The 24,475-nt window shown below is 42.8% G+C and overlaps 1 protein-coding gene across 2 annotated transcripts; it reads left to right on the top strand.

Annotated features, from left to right (window-relative positions):
• Positions 1–56: 56 nt before the first annotated feature.
• Positions 57–23,532, top strand: lhfpl2a (LHFPL tetraspan subfamily member 2a). 2 transcript variants are annotated; one of them, XM_086096822.1, is made up of 4 exons: positions 16,462–16,574; positions 16,758–16,900; positions 20,332–21,998; positions 23,146–23,532. In XM_086096822.1, the coding sequence occupies exons 3-4, from the start codon at positions 21,548–21,550 to the stop codon at positions 23,400–23,402; spliced, it is 708 nt and encodes a 235-aa protein (XP_085952948.1). In that variant the 5' UTR covers positions 16,462–16,574; positions 16,758–16,900; positions 20,332–21,547; the 3' UTR covers positions 23,403–23,532. The 2 variants fall into 2 exon arrangements, with proteins under 2 accessions (XP_085952947.1, XP_085952948.1); XM_086096821.1 differs by lacking the exons at positions 16,462–16,574; positions 16,758–16,900 and adding an exon at positions 57–287.
• Positions 23,533–24,475: the final 943 nt, after the last annotated feature.

Raw genomic sequence — 24,475 nt, 5'->3', positions numbered from 1 at the left:
ATTGGTTACTCTCCGCCTAGTTGATCACGCCCACCCAAGCAGCGGTTCGCCACTGCCTGGGCTGGCCAGCTTGGTGGAGTTTGGCGGCGGCCATTCATTCTTCTGCGGTCCGCCGGAGGACGTGGAACAGAAAAGAGCAGAAGGCTGCTGACTCGAAGGAAAGGGAAAGGTTGCCCGATTCTCATCTCACCCCTAAAAAGAGGGGGAAACGTCCAGCCGCTTTGACAAAGGGAGTCATCTGTCGTGTGGGAGTTTTAAAAGCGTCCTTCAGCATCTCTCAGTCCCACGTAAGTTCAGAGATAATATTTCATATACTTTCGTGTACTTTCCTGAATGTCCACTCATTTTCCTGCTTTCCCACTTCCGAGTCGAAGCCAAAGTGACAGACACTTTTTTTTATTTCGTTTTGAAGCTTTTGTGATTAGGCGTCCATCCATCTCTTTTAAGTTTTGTCGTCTATTTGAAATATATATATTCTATATATTTTAAAGACACTTGTTAAGATCATCTGAAAGTGACGAACGGGCTTCTTTTGGTGAACAAAAAAAGAAGTTGGACGTTAATTTGTGCTGAATCTACCACAGAGTGAAAAAAAAGGAATCCTGTGACGTCAACAAATTGTGAAAGATTTGTTTTAATTTGAACACATGTAAAATAAGAGTTTTATCATCAAAACTGGCATCTATTTTATATATCTGTCTATATTTACATCTGTTCGAAAACGTCGCAGTTAATAGCATGCATTTTATAGCTGAAACACAACTTTAGTAAGTGATCAGACGAAAACTGCTATACCCGGTCGATAGTGGATCGATACCAATCAGTGCTAGCTAGAAGCTAGCGTTTGGTTTCATGAATGCTAAAATGTTTACATGGCGTTAGTTTGCTGGGTCTTACTGTACAAACAGATGAGTTTGAGGTTAATGAAATATAAACAAAGGAGGGAAGTTGCTTAAATAATTGATGGGCTCTGAAGAAAAGATTTAAACAAATAGATTTAACATGGCTGCTTTCAATCTGTCAACACACAAAATCAATACTCTGCCCCTTAAAATGACATCTATTTAAACTCCCAAAGGGTTAGGACGTCTCACCTGGTGAGGTTCAAATTTGTTTTCGGGCTTCCTCCCACTATCTAAAACCATGCATGCACGTTGGCTTCATTGAAGACTAGAAATTGTCCATAACTGAAAGTGTGAATGATTGTTTGTCAATATGTGCCTTTTGATTGTCTGTCACCAGTCCAGGACGTATAAAGTCAGCTCGGATACATTTCACTTGAGTCCCTAACGAGGATAAGTGCGACAGAGACAGATGGATAGTTTCTCGCCATATGTACACAATGAAGAATCAGTCTTACTGTGAATCAATAGATATTAATTGTTGATACAAGGGATGTGCAAAATGTATTGTTCCGAACCCCCGTTTTGAGCCCAATGTCGCATTGATAAAGGATCAGTTAGGCCTCGACTGTCAAATTCTCGAGACAGCAAGCTCAGTGGAATGATTGCTTGGCACACAAATTTTAGTTGAATTATTGAAGTAACTGAGTAACGGATGAGTTAGTTCATTGAGTAGGTTGATTAGGTGAATGAGTTAGTTGAGCAAGTGAGTAAATTAGTTTTAATTTGTTGTTATTGTTGTGAATGACTTGAGTAAGTTAGTTTCGGTTAGTTTGTTGAGTGAGTTAATTGTGCTGGTGACTAAATTAGGTGTGGGAATTGACTGAGTTAGGTGAGGACGTTTAGGTTATCGGCTGAGCAATTGGCGTGGTTGACTGAATCAGCTGAGTTAAGTTGAGTGGGTTAGTGTGAGTTAGTTGAGCAAGTCGAGTACGTTAGATGAGCGAGTTTATTGTGTGAATGAGTAAATTGGTTGGGTTTGACTGAGTTAAGTTAGTTGGTTAGGTTAGTGTCAGTGAGTGTGCCGAATGAGTTCATTTTGTAATTAGTTGTGAGGTGAATGATAGCTGATTGAATCAGTGAGTTAGCTAGTTGAGTCAATTGGCGAGTAGGTTAGTTTGCTGAGTTAGTTGAGTCAGTGAGTTGCTTCAAGCTGCGACTTAAGAATTTCACACAGTCACCAAAGTTGATCAAAAAATCCATGAATCGATAACTGTGCCCCCGTGCATGCGTCGAGCGCAGCGTCGCTGTGACTGGACGTCGTTTGCACGTAATCTGATTTCGCACAAAGTGACGTTAACTGTGGCTAACGCCTCTACGCCGGTCATTTGTTATCTGTGGGTGTGTACCAGTGGACAAAGTCTAAGGTTGCTCTTCTTTTGTGACTGCGAGCGAAAGTGTTGTCAGCTGTGACAAAACACTTTGGGGGTCGCTCAGTAAAGCAAAAAAAACAAGTCCATGCCTGGAAACTGTTGGTGTGAAACAAGGGGGACGTCTTTACCGTTCTGATAGGAAAACGTTGACGAGCACTCACGGATGAGTGGCTACCTGTGAATTCGGCAATGTTTGTCTGTTTCGTTTTGCAGGTGCATGGCGTCCCTCCTGGTTCCGTGTTAGAGCCCTGTTCAAAAGCACACACGAAAAAAAAAAAAAAAAAGAGTTCATTTTTCCCGTCCATGCGGATTGCGGAACGCCGCTCTCCTCCTTTGAGGCCACAAAAAAGTGCCGCGTTGCCTTTCTTGGCAGACGTGTTGCACAGATGCTCCAGGAAGGCTGCGTTACTTACTGTACTTTGAAAGCACGGAAAAAGCTGACCGTCCTCTCGTCACGCGTGCAGTTGGACAGAAATTAGAGTGCACATTGTGGCGCAAAACGACAAACTCCCGCACGTGGGCCGCATGGCGAGCCTTTCATGCTCTTCAGAAGTTGTCCACACTTTTGGTCTTCACTCATAAATTCTGAAATCCCACTTGGAAGGTTTGGGAGCATTTCTGAGGATATAGAAATGATAAAAATAAACATGCATGCAACTTTAATTAAGAGGCTTCCCTTTCAAACCAAAAGATGACTTTTTCTTTCCTAACATCGCTTGTGTTGATTTTTTTCATGTATGACTTTTTTCTCTAACTCAGACTTTCAAAAAAATAAGTAGCAGATGTTTTTTTTTTAATATACTTAAACATATTTCTAATGGTAAAACTATGTCTTATTTCTTGATTAAATATGATTCAAGGCTTGGCAGATTTCAATAATTTTTTTAAGGTTATACAATTTTTTTCTAGAAGTCCAGCCTTTTGCTTGTTTTATTAGAACAATTTTCTGGAAATATTGAACCATTTTTGTTCTCATAAAATGACATCTCAATTGTCGTCATTTTTTGTTTTTATTTGTTTTAATGTGGCCTTAATACTCCTTTATATAAAACAGCTGTTTTTTTTGGTTCCAGTCTCATGTTACCTAGAACTCGTTTGCGTCGTCCATCCGCATTTTTCCGACTTTCGGAGATGTTTAGAAAAAAAAGACGAAAAAAGTTCACGGCCATGTGAAATGTGACAAAGTGCAGCAGGCAGCCTTCAACGTTCCCACGCGGCTTCCTGTCCGACGTGTTCGGCCAAACAGCTGATTTTGGAGTCGACAAAGTGGCACAAAACTTTATTGCTACTGCTGGGGGAAGACATTTATCGTAACAATCCATCTTTTCATCATTACAGACTATTACTGTAAATTCATTTATGTATTGTCTGAATTTTATATAATATTCTCATCGCATTAAGAACTTTTCATTTAAAAAAAAAACTGTCAATTTTTTTATTGTAAAATTGTGATTTTTAATTGAAAAGAAAATGTATTCATCTCGTAAAATTATTATTATTATTTTTTTCTCTGAAAAAAAAAGACAGTTATGGTAAGAATCCATCTTCTTTCCTCATCACACTGCAAGCAGGCATCGGGCAGCCCTCGTCATTCCCACGTGGCTTCCTGTCCTACGAGTGCTGCCAAACAGCTGATTTTGGAGCCGACAAACCGGCGTGAAACTTTATTGCCGGGGCAGTCATGCACTCTTGATTAGATTAGGCAGCTCTTTGTTGGGGGGGGGGGGGGGGGTGGAGCTTACAGGGTTGGGTCCGGTGCCAAAACAAAGCACTCCTTCTGAAGGAAAGAGAGAAAGAAAGAAAGAAAGAAAAGGAGAGAATGACTTGTTGGGGGAGGGTGAAGTGCCTTTTTGTGGAGAGCTTCTTGGGGGGGGGGGGGGGGGGGTTATTCTCGGGAGGGTAAAGACGGCTGCAGTCGGTCGGGCTGACGACGACGACGTCATCATCATCATCATCATCGGCGCTGCCAAAATGTCGAAATATTCCTGATCAAAGCGGCAACATGCTCCCGGCGGGTCGAACCGCCGTACGCAGCTGTATGCTAATGTTTGATGGTTATGTGGCTCCGAGTCACGGAAAAGCCTCGCAGCTGTGCGCGCTACAAATAACACTGAACACCCAATTGCTTTTGCTTTTAAGTGTCATGCAGCGGTGCCTTTTAATTACCAATTAATTTTTTTCCCGTATCCACGTTTGGACCTGAAAACGCATGTATCTGAAATCATCATTTAAGCGAATAGCAAAACCGCAAGTAGGTATTTTCAAGTCATCCATATTTGACACAAGAGTAAGCAATAGTAAATATTACAAACAATAAACATACAGCAAAGGGCACTGGCTAATTTTTGCTAGAGCAACCAAAGGTCAATGACGACAGCTTGGCTCGTTCTCAATGATGTTATTGTTGTCAGTTCAAGCTAACGCTAACAAAACCAGCTCTTTTCAAACAAAAGTGATCTTTATCATCTGTTTGGCCTGTTTTTTATTGCGGAAGAAGTCAACTCGAACGTGTAGACTGTGTGCGCGTGGTGTAAAAGTTAATTTGGTGTAGTGTTCACATAGCGCAGGACTGGCTAATGGTCCGAGCAGCTGTGGTTTGATTTGTAGTGTGACGACTCTCCAGGTGACTCGCAGACTGACTCGGGATAATGTTACGTGACCCCGGGGACCTCACACGCACACGCACGCGCGCGCACACACACACGGACGCAGTCACACAAAGCTAACGTAAAATACGAGTAAAGTGTTGGCTCAAGTGTTATTTTCTTAAATTGACGTTTTTAGACACCAGAATGGAATTAAAAACAAGCTACTTATTTCACGAGAAACTGAATGAGTTTGACAGAAATGGCGTCCATTGACAGTTCCGAACGTCAGCATTTCTACAACGATCCGAAATCCGATGCTTTTTAAAATGCGTCCTTTCACCGAGGATAAGTGCTGCATTCGAGGAAAGTGGGAAATCGGATTTAGCCCACCAGTTCTGACCTCAAAGCGTTCGAGGCAAATGTAAATACAAGACATATGTTCACGACACAATGCGATTTGGAACGACTGCGTTAGCCAGAACAACAAGCAATTTATTGGAATCGGCTATCTTTTGTTGTTTATGTTTGCCTCCAACATTTTTTTGGGGGGGGGACTGCGACACTCCTAGTAGGATAAAGCTGATTTCAAATGCAGCGTAAGACCGCCATTTTGACTTGTGACGTAAGCTCGGAATTGTCAATGGAGGATTCCAGTTTTATCGTTTGTAGCTAAAATGAGACGAAACCCAAAAAGAAGATGTTTTTAAACATCGCTAAATTCTAATTTCTCTTAACATTTGACATTTTGTCTTGAAATGATGTGGCTTTTTCGTTGAAAAAACAAAACAAAACAGCTTTAATGTTCAGACACGAAAACAAGATCCAAGGGACCAAACATTGGAGATAAAACCAGAAAGCTAAGGCGAGGCTTTTAGTTTCACAATTAACTGCAGCGTTCCAGGGTCAGACATCTGTGATCCATCTCCCGGGGGCAGGCGTCTGGAGCTGCCCCCCCCCCCCCCCCTCCGCCCCTTCAGAAAATACCCCCCACCAACCCTCACTCCGCCAGCAATGACTTCCCGCTAGTCGCCTCGTTCGAAATCGTTCACTCTGACGGCTGCTACTTTTTTTTTTTTTTTTTTCAACATCTGCCTCTGACCTCCATCCGTCCCTCAGTTCTTATCATTTTAACCACAATAATTACAACTAGACAAAGTGCAATTTCTGCAGAAATTGCGTTGAGAATGCTGAAAAAATTTGAATGGCGTGCGCTTAAACCATTTCAGTGGAGTTAGAATCCCTTTCCTAATATGATTGTCAGTTGGTATCGTACCCAGGTTCTCCGTGGTGGGAGGTAATTGCTCTTAAGTTTTTTTTCAAGGTTATTGTTCATAAATGGCGGATTGGTGGTAGCATTGCTCAGGCCAGCCATTTTAGTCGTGTATTTTGTATTGTTTATGTATTTCGCCAAAGCTAACAAACCATGACTTTTTTCCTGTAAGATTACGACGACCTTGTAAGATTCGCTCACCATCTGTGATCCGTTTCTTGGATTTTTGTTCCATCATAGGGGTTTGCGTTGTTTCCACAACGCACCAAAGCGACAACACGGGCATCGCTAATGTTGTTAGCACTGAAAATACTCTGCCCTTATCGGAAAACTGTGACTAACGAAGCCACAAGAAAGTCTATAAAATAGAAGCCTCGTGCCACTATTTTCGATTTAGCAGCGTTGACGCTTGACGATGTTTAAAACTTGTGATATTTTTGTAAGTGTAAATAATCTTGCCCAAGACTCAACAACTCAATATGACGCCAAATCCAATTACGATTGTTCAGTTTGTAATAGTGACATCAGCAACAGTTCAAAGTTTAACGGCTGCTGGTAAATCGACAGCTATTTAGCTCGTTACACACTTTTCATTTAAGGTCACACAACAACATTTTTGGCCAATGGAAGATACTTGACATCATAAAAACACATATTCATTGTTTGTTTAGCTAAACATTTTTAGCCGTGTGTGCTAGAGAAAAAGGTAAATGTCTTTAAAAAGTTAGTCCATCAAAATTACGATTGTTCGAACTTGCTGGAGGTCTACAAAGACCTCAACGTCCTCTTTGAATGAAGCCACACATTTTTTTTTTTGTGTATGAAAAGAAGCCCAAAGTTCAATTAGTGCATTGCATTAGTCATCATTCTTTTGCTATGATCTATTCCTTCTCTCATTCTTTATCCGGCATTTTTTTTTTTGTGTGTGTGTGTGTGTGAAGAATAACAATTATAAATCAGTTTTCCCAAATCGGCAGCCATCTGCTGCACGTCGGACTTCGTCATTGTGCCATGATGTCATGTTTGTGTGCGAGTGTGCGGTCTGCACACACACTACCGACACAAAACACACACATGGCGGAGGAAATTGGCGAGTACTGGGACAATCATTGCATTAGCGGCCCAGTGTGTAATCAGCGCGCGCCCCAGGGAGCAGGAGGCATCTTTTTTAGAGGAGCTTTTTTTGCCTCTGCAGCTGTGTTAAGTGTTTTTTTTTTTTTTTTTTGAAGGTCTAATGAAAGGGATTAGCATGGAGATTAGCGGCGTGATGTCACACCATTAAAAAAAAAATGTCATGGAGTTCAATTGCAGATCAAGTCTTAACCGTTTCTTTAAAACCCTCAAAACTAGAGGCATGCGTCTTTTAGATGTCCCCCCCCCCCTTCCGACACACCTGAGAGTGAATGAGCTCGCCTGTGTTTGGAGGGCCCGCACAGCAAGTTTAGAACGAAAAACAAATAGTGATGCCATTGATCAATCAAGGTCAATTAACTCATTCACTGCCATTGGCGGCTATAGATGTCAAAAAATCATTTGAACCATTTCTATTATTTTAACATTTTTTCCACTTTTTTTTAAACAAGAGTATGAATACCTATAAAAAAAAATCCGTACATTTAAAACAGATATAAAATTTGTGATTAATTGTGAGTTAACTATTGAAGTCATGCAATTAATTACAATGAAAAAATTTTATCGCGTGATGCGACTAGAAAAAAATTTAAGATTATGAACTCATTCACTGCCATTGACGGTAATAAACGTAAAAAAAATCATTTAAACTATTTTTATTAATTTACATTTTTTTCCCACTTTTGTTAACAAGAGTATGAAAACCTAGAATTTTTTTATTGTACATTTAGAACAGATATAACATTTGTGATTAATCATGAGTTAACTAGTGAAGTCATGCGATTAGTTACAATTAAAAAATTTAGTCGCCCCTAATTTTTAATAATCTTTTTTTTATTTTTATGAATTTATGGCAGTGAATGAGTTAAAAATTAGGGGTGTCAGTCGATTAAAATTTTAATTGTAATTAATCGCATGACTTCACTAGTTAACTCACGATTAATCACAAATCTCACAAAAAATTCTAGGTTTTCATTCTCTTGTTAGCAAAAGTGGGAAAAAATGTTAAACAAATAGAAATAGTTAAAAAATATATATATATTTTTTTACGTCTATAGCCGTCAATGGCAGTGAACGTGTTAAGTATGCCAGTAGACACTGGTCGTCTCCCATTTTGGTCCATTTGTTTGGACCCTTCGAAGACCAACTCGTCCCTTGAGATTTTGACTGGCGTTGAGCACGGCGGCGAAACTTGATGACTGCAGTAAAGCTGGAAACTCCGCAAGGTCAGATCTTGACCAAACGTCTTGTTGAAGGTCCCACCCTCAAGACGTAGTTCCCTCCTAATTTAAAACCCTCGGATATCCCAAAGAGCGTCTGAATGGAGTCTTTTGTGGCGGCGCTGGCTGCTGCGAGCATACCTGCAGACGTCCCCCAGGCCCGCATAATAATGGCCTCCCCCAGCTGTGGAAGCGCTCAGCATCCAACATCGGCCCCCCTTTGCCAAGAGCCGTTTGCGAGCTAAGCACGTCTGTGCGAACACGGGTGCCGGCGATAACCGGCAAATCTCATCTCGTGAGTTCAGGCCCCTTCGAGACGGCGTGTTCTCCGGACTTCCGATGAACTGTCTGAAAAAAAAAAAAAAAAAAAAAAAAAGCACGCGAGAGTCAGACGATGCTCAGCGCTTGATTGACGCCGCATTAGCGTCGTCACGTCTGCTGATCCCACCGAAGCCGGTGTGGGAATTGCATATTATTCCAAGGTTATTCCAGAGTTTTCTTTGCGAAAACTGCGGCTTTCGCCTCCCGAGCGTCCGCTCCTACTTTATTTGATTACATTTCTTCGTTATTGAATCCGCGATAACAGCCCTGAGTTTGTGTCTTCTCCCCCCCCCCCCCCCCCCCAACAAATACAAATCCTTTCTTAATCATTTGTAGGCACGCCTGTGATGCGCGGGATTGCAAAAGGGTCGACATTTCGGGAATGGCGTCCTGTAAATTTCCATGGGAATTACAGTATTTGTTGGTTTACTAGAATTTACCATCAGTTTGGTCAATTCTTGGTTTTGGTAGAAAATTCTCGCAACCCCATCTTTGTACTTTTTCTACTCGTGTAATCTGCTCCATTTGACCAGTGATGATGCTTTTACTTTCTGCTCTGGTGAACTGTGAGTGAACCGAGGTCTGGATCGTGTAAAACGGTGGGGGGGGGGGGGGGGGGGCATTAGTTAATTATCTGCAGTCTGATGTATGCGTGTCATTACTTTGAGAGGAGCAGAGTGGCCTCGAGGAGGAATACATTCCCAAGTTGATGACCTACTTTACCAGCGGCCATTTTACCTGATGGAAAAAAAAAACCTTGCATCTCCACTCTGTGACAAATTTCACTTTTCAACAAGATTCTTTGTGTTTTGAGAAGAACGTAGCAAAAAAAACAACACACATTTGGTTTTAAATAAGAACCTCTATAACCATCCTTCAAATTTGTACTTCTTCTCAAAAGTCAACCCCCCCCTTTTTTTTTTTTTTTTTTTTTATATCAGGCACGTCATGACAGCGTCCAGATGGAAAAAAGATTCAGCAATGTAACAATGAAAACATGCTTTGAACAAGTGCATCCTTTGACCGCCAGACCGAAGGCGTCCTTAGAGAGGAAGACGTCCGAAATCAACGACCTCATCCCCGATTGATAAATGTTCGTATATCGTCCAAGCCCAAGGTATCGAAGATTTCGCCACGTCGTCACACTTGGAAATGTAAACCCCCTTCCAAGCCGTTGACCTCATGTCGTATCATCTTTTGGACGGACGCGTCACGCAATCAATCTTAAGATGGTCGAGGAGGAAGCGAGCCAATCAGAAACGCGCTCTTTTGTGAATATGCGAGAAAATCATTTGTTCAAGCCATTCGTCCCCGTTTCGTAACCGCTGGCCGTTTCATCCCTTCGTCATCATCGTCATCGTCATCGCTCGGGCTCGGCGCGGGGGGGAGTCCGAGCGTCCTGAGTTTCCACGCGAGCGCTCTTGACGCGATGCGTCTTTAACTTTTGTCCAAACATTTGGGGTCAAGGTTTCCATAGGAGGCGTTGAGACTAAAAACAAACCAGACCTTCCTGCTTTTCTCGCTTTGATGCGTTTGGGCCTCTTATGAGCAAGACTACAAAGCGATTCCCATTCCTGCCTTTGTGTCCTCCCAGTGTAAGGAAGCGTCAATCAAAGTCCACCAGATGCCGACTCGTCCCTCTTTGTACTCGACACGATGCAGTTGCGCTCTATTTTTGGCGAGTCGACGTCTGCCGGCGACTCTGGAAATCGGTCTGCTGGCATTTTTCAGGTTGAAGAAGGAAGTCAGGGGTGTCTGAGGCAGGCCTGTTGGGGGGGGGGGGGGGTATGTTTTTCCAATATGGGGAAAAACAATGGCATGGGCGAAAGGGAGCGGGGACCACCTGTGAAGGTCATTTTAAAAGTGGAAAACCCCCCCAACGATAATAAACAAGGTTATCATTTGTCATGTCCAAAATAGTCGGGGTTGATGTCAGCCGCCTGCTTCCTGTTATCTCAATCTTGTTTTTCGGCTTCTGTCCTGGTCAAGTTCAGCATTTTTCTCGAAACGTGGCGTTTTTTTTTTACGAGTCTGGGATAATTGATTTCTTCGCTGTTGATGATCACGAGCAATTTGTTTTGCTTACCTGGAAAATTCTGAAGAAACAAAAATGAAGATGAAAATTATTTTCAATTGTCTGTTGGAACGATTACCATGTGACGTTTTTGACGTGAATTTTTTTTATTATTCCGATGTTTTTCTCGCGCTAACCTCGTCAAAAGTTGTGACGTGCGTATATCGACCCGAATGAGTCCATCATGACCTCAAATGATTTGCGTCGAATGTTTTTTTTTTCTGAAAGGTCAGAATTTTAAAACGTTTGAACACGGTTTAAATGCAACTTTTGACGCTTTTTTTGTTCGTACGTACATTTTTCAGATTGTTTACCCGATGGTCCAAAATTTCAAGCAGCTCATTTGTTTTAAGGACTTTTTGTAACTGGACTGGACCCTTTAATTGTCACTGTCGGAAAAACTTTACAGGTCACATCAGAAACTAACGCTTGGATGTGTAGTATCAGAACCGTAGCAGGGCCGGGAAGACTGGGACCCGTGCACCTGTTGCGTGAAAAACTGTTTGAAAAAATTGGTGAAGAAATTGGTGAAAACACTTTAGCATCTGTCTGAAAATACCAACCTCCTTTTCGCCCTTCTTGTTCCGGCATTTCGTTTCTCGCAGGTTTGATTACGGGGTCAAGTTGGAAGTACCTCCGTCATCCTTTGCACCCCCCCCCCCCCCCCCAAGGCCGTTGGGATAAATCCGCTTGAGAATTCTCCGTCAGTGTCGTTTGTGGGAATTTCAGCAGGTCGGCGCCTCGGGGGAAGTCGAGATTAAGGCGCGCTCATCCTCGACACAAAAGATGGTGGGAACAATGCTTGCCGATATCCGAGAAAATACCTTGCACCCGAGCTCTGCCGACTTACCGATTTCCTGCGTCTGGCCTGGAAAACAGAAGCACAGGGATTTGCGGCGGCGGGGTTTTACTCTACAACCCCCCCCCCCCCCCCCCCCCCCCTCCTCGTTTATGGATCCCGGGGCTGTTTGGGGGCCTAAGGTGGGGCTGGAAACGGTTAAACCATAATGGCAGCAGTGTCGAGCCCGAGGGCCCCTGAGCTCTGGAGTGCTAACAGCGGGGAAACCGAGAGTTACTTGGGGGCCCCTCAGAACTTCTCAACCTGCCCGTCAGCAAGGAAAGAGGGTGTGAAGAATGCGACCCGCAATTTAGCTCCGTTTCACTTAGCTTTCACTTTTAGCGCCATTGTGCTCGTCTGCTCTGCGCGAAATTCCTCTCGAAGCCGTGGCCGACCGTTGCGCACCTGTGTGAAACGGATGCCCTTTTTTGTTTTCACATCTGTCAAGTCAACTTCGAGTTAGCCTCATTTGGCTAACATTGATAGCATTTCCATCACGCTAGAAGGCACTTTTGTTGCTTTGCCCGCACATGTTCTATATTTGTCGTAAAAAAAGACCCCTGGGAGAGGTTTTCGTCTTTCAGCCGACACTATGCTCAATCCACCGGATCCCGTTTGGAGGTGTCGGTGCCCCCGCGGCCCCCCCGCAGGTGCACGGCCTGTTTACAGCAACTATTATTCTCTTGCCCTCTTTTCCCACGCCGGCTTCCCCCGCCCGGACGTCACTATTGGGATTTCCTTACCTTCAACACATCCGCGTGTTTATGCTGAAGCGCCGCTTCGTTATTCGACGTCTTTTGACCGCCATTTTTTTTGGGTCACTTCCTGTGAGTGGAATCCGTTCCAAAGCTTTCATCCATATAATGTGTGCATTATTATTATTATTATGCGCGATTACGTACAGATGGATATAAACATGCAGTGTGTTGGAGCGGTTGCCGCTCTTTCCTGCGATTGTTCGCACGCTCCACATCTGCCTCCACGCGCTCGTGGGCGGGTCTTCGTGGCATCCAGATGTTCGTGACGCTCGGCTTCTCCGGTTGCAGACAACATCCATCCGTCCTCCCTGTGGATCATCTCCATCATTTTTTTTTTTTTTTTTTTTTTTTTTTACGGGCCGCGCCGTGCAACCGTCAGCTATCGGATACTTTGCCCCGGCGCGTTTGTTTTGAGCCGTCGCCTGGTAACCGGCATCTCGCAGCAGGCTTTTATGTGGCCGTTATGCGATTTTATTCTTTTTTTTTTTTTTTTTTCCCTCTACTGGAAAACTCTCGACGGGTTCCAGTGCCAAATGTTCCGTCCTCCATCTGTATCTTCCATCTTTTTTTTTCTTTTCCACACGTTTGCTCCTCGGCGGGCCGCCTCTTTCCGCACAAGTGGACCTGCCGGTAGCGACGCGACCCGCGTGCAAATACGAACACTTAAAAGACGCGTATTCTTCTGCCGTGGCCAAACAAATCGAGTTGTCCCTCAGCAAGAAACGGACGCGCGTACGTGGTTATCCGAAGCGGGCGGAACTAAATCTGCCAACAATTCAGCTTCCATCTTGGAAAATGTTTACAGTAGTTCTCAGTTGTTTAATGTGTCAGTTCTACGGTAAACTGGGAGGGACAAATAAACCGCTTGAATCACACCAACGCCTTATTTGGACAACTCTTCAACTGAGACGGACTACTTTTCATTTCTTCAAAGTGTTCAAACCGCCGACTTTACGCAAATCTGAATTAGACCCGGTTGCTCTCGGACTAAGTTCGCAAGTTAGTTGGTCACCAGTGGGACAAAATTCATTGAGTGACTTTGATTGAGAACAAGGTCGTCATTTCTCTTCTTCTTTTTTTTAGCAAGCTAACCTTCAAGACTCTCATTGCTGACGGATACCGACGATGTATCGAGCGCGTTATTACTCAAGTCTCCCGCGCATCTGCCTCGTTACAAGTTTAGTCCGTCAGATCTCCACGAGACCTTTGGTCCCCTCGGGTCTCCTGACGGCGGTGTTCGGTTTAGGGGAACGGTATGAGATTTTTTCTAATAGGTTTTTGGTGAGCTAACAAATACACGCACGCATGCACGCACACACAAAAAATAAATAAATAATAAAAAAAAAAAAAAAAAAAATAAAAAATATATATATAAAAAAAATAATAATAAATAAATAAATAAATAAATAAAATAATAATAATAATAATAAATAAATAAATAAAAATAAATAAATAAATAAATAAATAAAAAAAAAATAAATAAAAAAAAAAATAATAATAAAAAATAATAATAATAATAATAATAAAAAAATAAAAATAATAATAATAAAATAAAATAAATAAAAAAAATAATAAATAAAAAAAATAAAAAAAATAATAAATAAAAAAATAATAATAATAAAAAATAAAAATAAAATAATAAAAATAAAAAATTACAAAAAAAAAAAAAAAGAGCAATGGTGATGACATTTCCGAATGAACAATACTGAGCTCTTTATAAAAAAAAAAAAAAGGAAGAAGAAGAAAAAAAAAAAAGATCTCCACGAGACCGTCGATCACGTCCTGACAAGCAACGATCAAACCGGCAGCAGCCGCTGACTTTTTTTACGCCCGGCGACGCTGCTGTCTCGGCTCGGCCCTTTCTCGCTTTGATGTGAGCGGCCTGGACGACGTCTGAACTGCTGGAGAGAAGAAAAAAAAAAACCCTCCCATGTGTGTCGGCCTGTCGGATGGCTCTGTGTGTCTTTGACAAACGTTCACCAACCGGCTTGTTTTGCCATTTGTCTTTTTACCAGGCGCCGGTTGTCCATTCATGGCGCTGCATCTGTAATTCGACTTACCAGCGACACTTTTACTGCGTTGTCTTTTTTTTTTTTTTTAATGGCCTTGCTAAAGTCCAAGGAATGTTTATCTGCTGCAAATACCTTTTTTTTCGATTTACTGGCGGTGCTTCCAAGGCCAAAACCTAGTGGGAAAAATTTGTCAGCATCCATCTTTTTTAATTTGGAACCCTTGCATCAAAGATGTATCGACTTGATGGTGACGCTAGCAACGTGCTTGTGGCAACTTTTGGTATCGGGACACTTTTTATGGATATCAAACCAAAAAAGTGCTTGCACATGTGAAATCCTCATAGAGACAGAAAGCAACGCTCTATGTAGCGTAGCATATGTAGCATGCATATTCATAGTTCCATGTGGGTGGATAATCCGTTTGTTTACAGACGCATAAGTTAGGGTACGATGCAAGTCCTCAATCTTTAAGTTTACAAGTCTCAATTACGAGCAAGTGAAGTCGCGTCCCCAACTAAATTTCAAGGGAGTCAAGTCATTACTTTGGTTAAGCAGGTCATAAATCAAGTCATTCAATCCTGTTCGGTCATATAACATTTTTGCACATTGGCTACTTTGCACTTAGTTTCCGTACGTGAGTGAGCTGGACACATGAATAAATGCAGTTTTTTTTTTTTTATGGCCCCCATGTCTGTATTGTCCTTGAATTCATTATCTTCTTAATTCAACGCACGTGAGAGACGTGAAGCTCTCGGTTCATGTTTAGCAAGCAATTGCTTAGCTAAGCTGTGAATGAAGCTTACTGGCCTTTGTGGGTTTTAGAAGTTAAGATGCTTGTTGTTTGTCAAATTCAATTATCTTGAAAATGCAGATTTTCAAATGTAAACAAGGAAGTCTTGTCAAGTAATGTACAATTTTGTTTTTTGACAATTTAGTTTGATGGTGGAGTACGCCTTGTCTGGGGAAAACTTTTTTACGCAATATGACAAAGTTCAGTGCCAGTCGAATTTATGAAAAATGGGAGAAATGCGATAGAATAAAGCAAGAACTCATAGCAAAGTCTTCCATCCACCCTCAAGGTTCTTCAATGAGGTGTGTGTTAAATGTTCATTGATCCATTTTAGCAGTCTTTTATATTTATTTCATGCAGTTTCCTGTAGTTATTCTTTCAACAATTAAAAAAATTTTTTTTTCTTAGGTCTTGATTCCAAACTCTGGAATAGATTAATTGGACATGCATGATTTCCTGTTGGAAACACTGCTTTGGTTTTGGTACAGTTTGGGTTTTCTGGAACAATACATCATGAAAAGGTTGAGCTGAGCAAGTGTCAAGCCCCAAAATTGGCAATTTGAGTCTGACTGGAGTTGAGTCACGCCACCTGAAACCCGAGCCCGCGTTTTGCCTCATTTTGGCCGCTCCGTACGTGAAGCTGAAACGTGGCACATCGTCCAGATCTGCTAGTGACAAACAGGTGCTTACGAGTCAGCCCTTGGTTCGCACCAGGTCCCCCTTTCCGAGGCCTCCTTCCTCACAAGCTTTCCATGCTGGGCCCCCGCCCCGCCCCTTTTTCTACATGTGGAACTCATTTGTCCTTTCCTGTGTCAGTTGAAGACAAAGGTCGGCCGCCAAGCCGACATGAAGCGCTGAATCTGCCGCACGTCCGTCCGTCCGTCCGTCCGTCTGTCCGGCCCCCTCCACATCCTGGCCTGGAGGAGGTTTGCGATGCGGATGAGCTCATCGGCTTTGATTGTGAACAGTCCCGGTCGGGGCCACATGACGGGATGTTGCTGTTGGCCCCGTTGGAGGCTGGTGACGAAAAGCCCAGTGAGACAAAAGAGGGGAGATCCAGCCCTGCTTGTTGTTTTAACCCAGATTCGCCGCACAAGTGTGGCCACCATGTGGACCCTCTCACCAAGTCACCCCCCCCCCCTCCCCCCTACCCCTTCCTCCCCTGGCGGAGTAGCCAATCAGAGGAGACGTGGGGAGGGCTAAGGGTGGAACGGTTCTGGGCGGCCGAGTCCCGGAGAGCCGCTGGAGTGTCTGCTCTCCTGAAGAACTGGACCACGAGCCTCCGCGGGAGAGACAGGTTGGACTCGTGTTTATTTTTTGGGGCTTCTGAATTTTGGTGACTTTCTGGACACGTGGTGCGGTGGAGCTGATGTAATCCGCCCGATCAAAACATGGCCGCAGATGTGCTGAAGCGTTAGGAAAGATTGGCCTGATGGCTTGTGGAAAAGCTGACTCTGCTGTCCCGCTCTTATTACACCAGAAATATTTCCCTCGCTGGTGACAAGGCCAGGAAGGATTCGGCGTCCAAAATCTGCACGCGACCTACTGAAGCCCATTGTTGGGATTGCTGGCGTCGCCCGGAGCTGCTTTTGGGAGCAAAAACCTCCATTCGTCGTCCCGGTGGTACGTTCACATAAATGAATGCAATCTTATAGGTTAAGGCAGAGAAGGTCCCCAACTAATATTGTAGTTCCCAAAAGCAAGAGTTGTTGTTCCCGTAAAGCAGAGATTATTTGTCTGTATTGTTATACGTGTTGTTGGTGTGTGTGTGTTTAAGGAAGAAATTGCTTGAAGGTTTACAATTACTTTAACATAAATTTTCCGTTAACTTGTTTGTGGTGTTTCGCATTATGTAAGCTAGCAGACTTTCACTAGATGAAATGAGGTAGGTTGAACATTCCGGTGTTTAAATTTGCAGTAATATGTTTCATTTTCTCTTTTATGTGTCAGTTTTAAAGTCCATTCCAAGTCGGGGCGACAAATACAAAGCGTGACGAAAGCACACCTTTGAATAACTATGAGAGTAAAAACAGATGCTAAGGAATACTTAAAAAAAAAAAATGTTTTTGTAAGATTTTGTGTATTTGATTTTGTTTGGGAGCTTTTTGTATGGTGCCGAGATTGCAGATTTTGTCCAACAGATGGCGCTATGTCCTTTCCTAGCATGTAATGAATTTTTCAGTTTTCTACAATGGGACCTTCCGTGCTACTAAAATGATACTGCATGTGTGTGTCGTTATTGAAAAATGGTCGTGCGAATGTCTTCGATCGTAGCAAGGCGGCCCCTAAAATAGGGCCAGAAAAAAAAGAGTCTTGGGCTACGTTATTTCCATAACAACAGAGTCAAAACCAAGAATTTTTTTTTTTTTTAAAGAAGTCAAAATTCAGGACCGAACTTTTCCTATCATTTGAGTTAAAAAGACAACTTCTCAATGTGTACGATTTATTCCTCATGTGGTGAAGTCTAAAAGGAAACATGCAAAGAAGAGATAAGAGAGAGAAAAACTCCGACCCTGAGGCACTCCATTAAGCAGCTGACCCGGGGGTCGGCCTGCGCCTGATAGCGTAACGGCTGCCCGGGTGTCACGTGACCGCTGATAAGCACAACAGCCTCATTGTTGAAATGCAAAAAAAAAAAAAAAAAAAAAAGAGAAAGAAAAAAGATCCAACGCGACAAATCTGCCTTCGCGAAGATAACGATGCTTCGTCTTTCTCAAATGGACGATTTGGCTCAAACAGATGCCGTGACGCAATTAGTCGCTTGGTGCGTCAGCCACTTCAAGGGCGTATTATCCCCCCCCCCCCCCCCACACACAATTTGAAACGGTTCCCATGGGTCTGAATAACATCTTGTGGTGTGCTTTCATGAAAATATCCCACGGGAAAAACAAAACAAATAAACAATAGCACACTTTATATTTCTATTGCATTTTTTGCTGACTGTCCACATTTTGGACATGTAATTGTCCTCAAAGGGGAACGTCTCTTCTTTTTGAGATGCAAATGAAGTACGAGACCTGAAGCCGCCGCCCTCTTTTGTCGTGCCGCTAAAAAGTCATGAAAGTCCGCAGGCAGCAACGTAAGCTGCTCGGCGCTTTCGACACGAGTCGACATGTGGCGGCCGCCAGGTTTCCGTCACGGCCTCGACGTGTCTTTGATCCTCGTCATCCCCCAGCAACGCGCATCAAAGCGACAACCTCGATATTCAAATTCCGCAGACAACCGACCAGACGCCTTTGAGACTTGCCGGCGTCCCGAGAGCGCCTTTTGATGAGGTTTTTTTTTCTTGACACGTGCGCCCGAAACAAACGCATTTCAAGGCGTCTTCTTTTTGTGAGGGTCAAACATTTGGAGGCTAATTCCTCTCTGACGGGAAAAGTGTCGCAAAACACAGCGCCGATAATTGGACGCAGCTGCACGGATGAGACGCTAGGTCGCGGCGGGGGCGCTTGACCTTTGAACCCTCGGCGGCGCTTGCTCATTGGCCGAGCATTGCCTGCATGCTGCTCTCTTGTTTGTCTGAAGCTCAGCACAGAATGACGACCCGGGACCGGGACCGGGACCGGTCCGGTCCTTGGAACGTGTAAGAACTTCAAGAACTTGAACTTAGGTGCGTTTTAAAAGCAGTAGTCGTAAAATGCTTGAAAATGTTGAGCCAAAATGAAGTCTGATCATTTGAAAGACGTCGGCGATGTTTACATCACAAAAACAAAGAAGAAGAAAATGTTGAAAAGTTGAGACGATGTTACCCAACAACAAGAAGTGTGATTCTAAGAAGAGTTTGTGTTCATTTATACGACAACTGAATAAAGAAAAGAAAAAAAGCTGACTTCTTTCCAAGAAACTCTTAAAGCACGTTTACAAGACAATTAGCTCGTAAAAATGCAGGAACAATTTTAATGTGGGCCAAAACAGAACAAGGCTGGTCCTTTGTAGACTTGAGGTGCGTTTACATCACAACAGTGGAATAAAAAGAAAGTTAAAAAAAAAAAGAAAAAGAAAAAGATGAGCCTGAATGGTGGCAGGTCGAACCTTTTGAACATTTAGGGAACATTTACATCACAACAAACGAGTAAAAACAAAGAGAAACAAATGGAAAAAAAAGATGAAAAAAGATAAACAGATGAAAAAAAGACAGACAAATTAAAAAAAGACAAATGAAAAAAGACAAACAAATGAAAAAAGACAAACTTATGAAAAAGACAGACAAATTGAAAAAAGACAAAGAAAAACACAGAAAACAAAAAAGACAAAAAAGACAAACGAAAAAAGACAAACATTTTAAAAAATTAATGAAAAAAAGACAGACAAATTGAGAAACTACAAATATAAAAAAAGACAAACAAATGAAAAAGGACAAACATGAAAAAGGACAAATTAAAAAAGCAAAACAAATGGAAAAATGACAAACCCTAACAGTGCACCAGGTGAAGTCTTTACATATGAAAACTTAAGGTTTAAGGTTAAGACAACCTTGTACAATTAAAGAAAAATCGACTCAAAGTGAAGACTTCTTAGGCTGACGTTTACATGACGGAAATTGGTGAAAAAAGACAAATGAATATAGTTAAGTTTAAGATAAGATGATGTCCATTTTGGGTCCGATCTCAGATCCTTTGCAAGCTTTGGATGCGTTTATGCGTCAACAATCTTGTACAAATGACAATTTGGAGCCAAAATGGCTTCACGTACGTTTTACGTGGCAACAACTAAGAAAGCCTGTTAGCGGTTCTCTTATCCCGAGGATTAAAAAAAATAAAAAAATAAATTGTAACCACGTTAGCACTGCCACAAACAGGAAATGCTTCCCGGATCCGCGGCCACTCCGTCACCATGGCGAGTTTTTGTTTATTTGCATCTCTGTGGCGGTTTTACGGCAGCAACGGGCCAGCTGGAAGGCGGAATGGAGTCGTAACCCAAAAGCCCCTTTCACGCTGATTCTGAAAGCCATCTTTTTTTTTTTTTCCTCCCAACTTTTTCACCAACGCGAAACGGAGGTCAGTTAACCGTGCAATAAAAATTGATTCACCTCCATTTGTTTTACTATCTGGCAGGTGTGTCCCACGCGGGCTGGCTACCGGGGCAACGCCGCCTTAAAACCATGTAGAGGCGGAGACCGGCGCTACACTGCCAGGAGGAGGCCCGCAAGTCAAACGGCGGTCAGAAGATAAGAAGAAACTCGGCGAAGCAAGTCGACGGCTGACCTGGAAGGACTAAAAAAGGAGCAGAAAGGACAAAAAGAAGTAAAAACAGGACTCAAAAGGGGACAGTGGCTAAAACATGGACCAGAAGGATTAAAAGGACTGAAAGAAGGAAGCAAAGAACTGAAAAAAGGGACTAAAACAAGGACTGAATGACGTGACTGCAAGGACTAAAAGGACTGAGAGAAGGACGACAACAAGGAATTACAGGGCTTCAAGGTGATGGGAAAAGAAGACTAACGCAAAGACTTCAAGAAGGACTAAAACAAGGAGTGAAAGAGCTTTAAGTCAGAGAAGGACAACAACAAGAACTTAGAGGACTGAAGGAAGGACTAAGGAAAGAACTGGAACAAGGACCACACTGGCTAAAATAACCTAAATCAAGAATAAAGCAACGACTAAAGCACCGACTGAAAGACTTGAATGACTTAAACAAGGTCTTAAAGAAGGACTAACACAGAATTGTAAAGAAGGACTTAAACAAGGACTCTAAGGGCTAAAAGAACTGGAAGAAGGATTCAAACAAGGACTAAACAAGGGCTTAAAGACAGGAACTGAAAAAATAACCTGAAGAAGACAAATTGAAGGACTTTAAAAAGGCCCGAAACAAGGACTTGAAGGACTTGAACAAGGACTTAAAGAAGGACTAACACAAGAATGCAGAGGACTTAAACAAGGGCTTGAAGACTAAAACAGGAACTTAAATATACCTTGAGGACAAACTGAAGGACTTTAAGAAGGCCCAAAACAAGGACTTGAAGGACTTAAAGACGGACTGACACATGAATGTAAAGAAGGACTTAAACAAGGGCTTGAAGACTAAAACAGGAACAGGAAAAATCACTTTTAAAAAAGACCTTAAGGAGGACAAACTGAAGGACTTGAAGAAGGTCTAATACAAGGACTTTAAGAGGGCCCGAAACAAGGACTTGAAGGACTTAAACATAGAAGGACCGAAAGAACAAGGTCTGAAGGAAGAACCGTAGAACATCTAAAAGAAGGACTTGTAGAAGCGAAAGAAGGCCTGAAGGACTTTGCGAAGCCGCTCCACTCCCGCGAGCAGTCGACCATGTGCCACGTGATCGTGACGTGCCGCTCCATGCTGTGGACGCTGCTGAGCATCGTGTGCGCCTTCGGCGAGCTCATCGCCTTCATGAGCAGCGACTGGCTGGTGGGCTTCCCGCGCACGCCCGACCACCACCGCCACGGCTCGTCTTCGCCGTCCTCGTCGTCCTCGTCCTCGGCCTCGGCCGGCGAGGCCTACCGCCCCACGCTGGGCATCTACGGCCGCTGCGTCAAGCTGCCGCACCTCCAGCGCGGCGGCGGCGTCCTGTGCGGCCCGTACGCCGTCCACTTCGGCGAGATCGCCAGCGGCTTCTGGCAGGCCGCGTCCATCTTCCTGGCCGCCGGCATCCTGCTGCTGTGCGCCGTGGCCTTCATCTCCGTCTTCACCATGTGCTTCCAGAGCATCATGAAGAAAAGCATCTTCAACGTCTGCGGCCTCCTGCAAGGCATCGCCGGTGAGACCCGTGTGTGTGTGCGTGTGTGTGCGTGCGCGTGTGTGCGCGCACGCCATTGAAGCCATCCCTTCAATCCATCAGCGTGGCCGGCCTGCACGTCAGATGTCGAGCAACAACATGTGGAAAGAATTTATGACCTACTTTTCATTTCCTTCTCCCACAACCACGCCTTCCACGCAAAGAGAAACAAAGCCATAGAAACACACACAATGACACACGCGTATTAGACGGGAGGTATAAAAAGTGTACACACCCCCTGGACAAAGGCCAACTTTGAAAAATGTGACCAAGATAAGTTGTTAAACTTTTTCTGACATTGTGACCTATAACCTGTGGAACTGAACTGAAAAGTAAACAAATGTGTTGCGTAAGTGCGCATACCCTCTTGTACACCCCCCCCCCACCTCAAACAAACAAACAACAAAAAAACAAAAAAACTGATCAACCAAAATACTGCTCTTGAAAAGAAAAAGTGTGAATATTGTTTCTAGAAAAAATATGACTAAATTTTTGAGGCGAAAAACGGAGCTATTCTTAAAAAAAACGTAAATTGTTTTTGTGAATTTTTTTTACTTAACTGTAAAAAAAAAAAAGAAGGCTTTTGAATAAAATGAGTCTTTAATTTTTGATTAGGAAAATAATTTTTTTTGGAAAATGGATCCAACATTATTATTAAAGTCTGATTTTATTTTCAGGAAAAATATAATAATGTAAACACACACACAAATACCCCCCCCCCCCAAAAAATAATAATAAAATAATAAAAAATTAAAATAAATGAGTAAATAACACATATAAACCAAAACATTGATTTTCAAAAAAAAAAAAAAAAAGAGTGAATATTGTCTTGGAAAAACTATGACTCAATTTCTGAGATTTTTTTTTTTTACTATTCTTGAGAAATGTATTATTCTTGGAAAAACAAGAATTGTTTTTGTTTAAAAAAAAAAATGTAAAAAAAGAAGAAAAAAAAGAAGACCTGATTCTTCATTAGGAAAATGACAAATTCTTGAAAATTAATCTAACATTATTAGTCTCACTTTATTTTCAGGAAAAATTTAACTTGAACTAAAAAAGAAAGATGACTTGATTGTAAACACATTAGGATACACTCCACAATTAACATGCCGTTTCCCCACCCACTCAGGCCTGTTCCTGATCCTGGGCCTGATGCTGTACCCAGCTGGCTGGGGTTCGGACAAGGCCCGCCTGTATTGCGGCGCGGACGCGGCGCCGTACCGGGCCGGCCTGTGCTCCATGGGCTGGGCCTTCTACACGGCCGCCGGCGGCACGGCGCTCACCTTCCTGTGCGCCGTCTTCTCGGCGCAGGCCGAGATCGCCACGTCCAGCGACAAGGTGCAGGAGGAGATCGAGGAGGGCAAGAGCCTCATTTGCCTCCTCTGAACGCCGCCCACGCCAAAGACTCCGCCGCGTTGTAAATACCTGTAAATATGCTCCAATCTGGTCACTCTTTCATTCAGGGGTTACGCCACTCCAACCAATAAAAAAAATCCATTCTGTGTGGAACAATCAAGCAGTGTCCACTGGCTCTTTGTTTTTCCAGGTGTATGTATATGGTTTCCATCCAATTGTTTCAAATTTTTTAAGCGAATTTACTGGAAATGCGCAAAACGGACATGCGACTTATTCCCGTTTTGATTTGTTCTTCTTTTGCGAATATTGAGAGGGGACTCCGCCGCTGTAGGTGGCGGTATACACCATAGAGATGTGATTCACCACCAGTAATTTTAAAGAAGAAGAAAAAGAGGAAGCGACTGCGCCGTGGGATGACGTCGTATGAGTTTGCTTTTGTAATTCTCGAGAAGCCGTAGCGTTTCTTTGCTGTTTTCCATCTAAAATAGCATTAATGTTCGCTTCTTTAATTATTCCCCAAAATAGTTCTGTTTCGTCGTCCCCCCAAACATACCTTACTTTATCACGCTATGGGACTACATACGTACGTGTGACGTAATATCCGGTAACAACGAGCGATGTTGTATCCGGTCTTGCCAACAGTTATTCGCAAAACCTGTTTCCATAGTCAAAATTCGCATTTTTCTCTTTTCGATACGCTTCCAAATCCACCCCCTCTAAGCGTAATAACGGTTTTTTTTTTGTGTGTGTGCATTTTGGGCCCTTTTCCAATTTCTAGCGTTTCCATTCAGTTGTATTTTTCGCATTTCTTGGAAATTCGAATAAAAATGGGCGGATGGAAACCCAACTATACGTTGTGTTTTTAGAAGTGTGTCAAAGTAAGTGTACGTGTGCATATCAGGTGTGTTAATGTCTCTCTCATTGTGTGTGTATTGCGTGTCCTGGTGTTATTTGCAAGAACTAAAATTGAAAAACAAACAGTTTTAGTTAAAAACAAAAACGGAAACTACTAATTAAACTTAAACGTTGTGTAGTACTGTTAATGTGCCCGCACAGCTGTGACAGAGGGTGAAATGGCACCCTCTAGTGTCACATGGCTGGTA

Source organism: Leptonotus elevatus, chromosome 15, assembly GCF_054856555.1.
Source record: "Leptonotus elevatus isolate MCC_2025b chromosome 15, RoL_Lele_1.0, whole genome shotgun sequence".
Taxonomy (NCBI): domain Eukaryota; kingdom Metazoa; phylum Chordata; class Actinopteri; order Syngnathiformes; family Syngnathidae; genus Leptonotus; species Leptonotus elevatus.
Note: the sequence above shows the minus strand (reverse complement) of the source record. Positions and strands in the feature narration are given on the sequence as shown.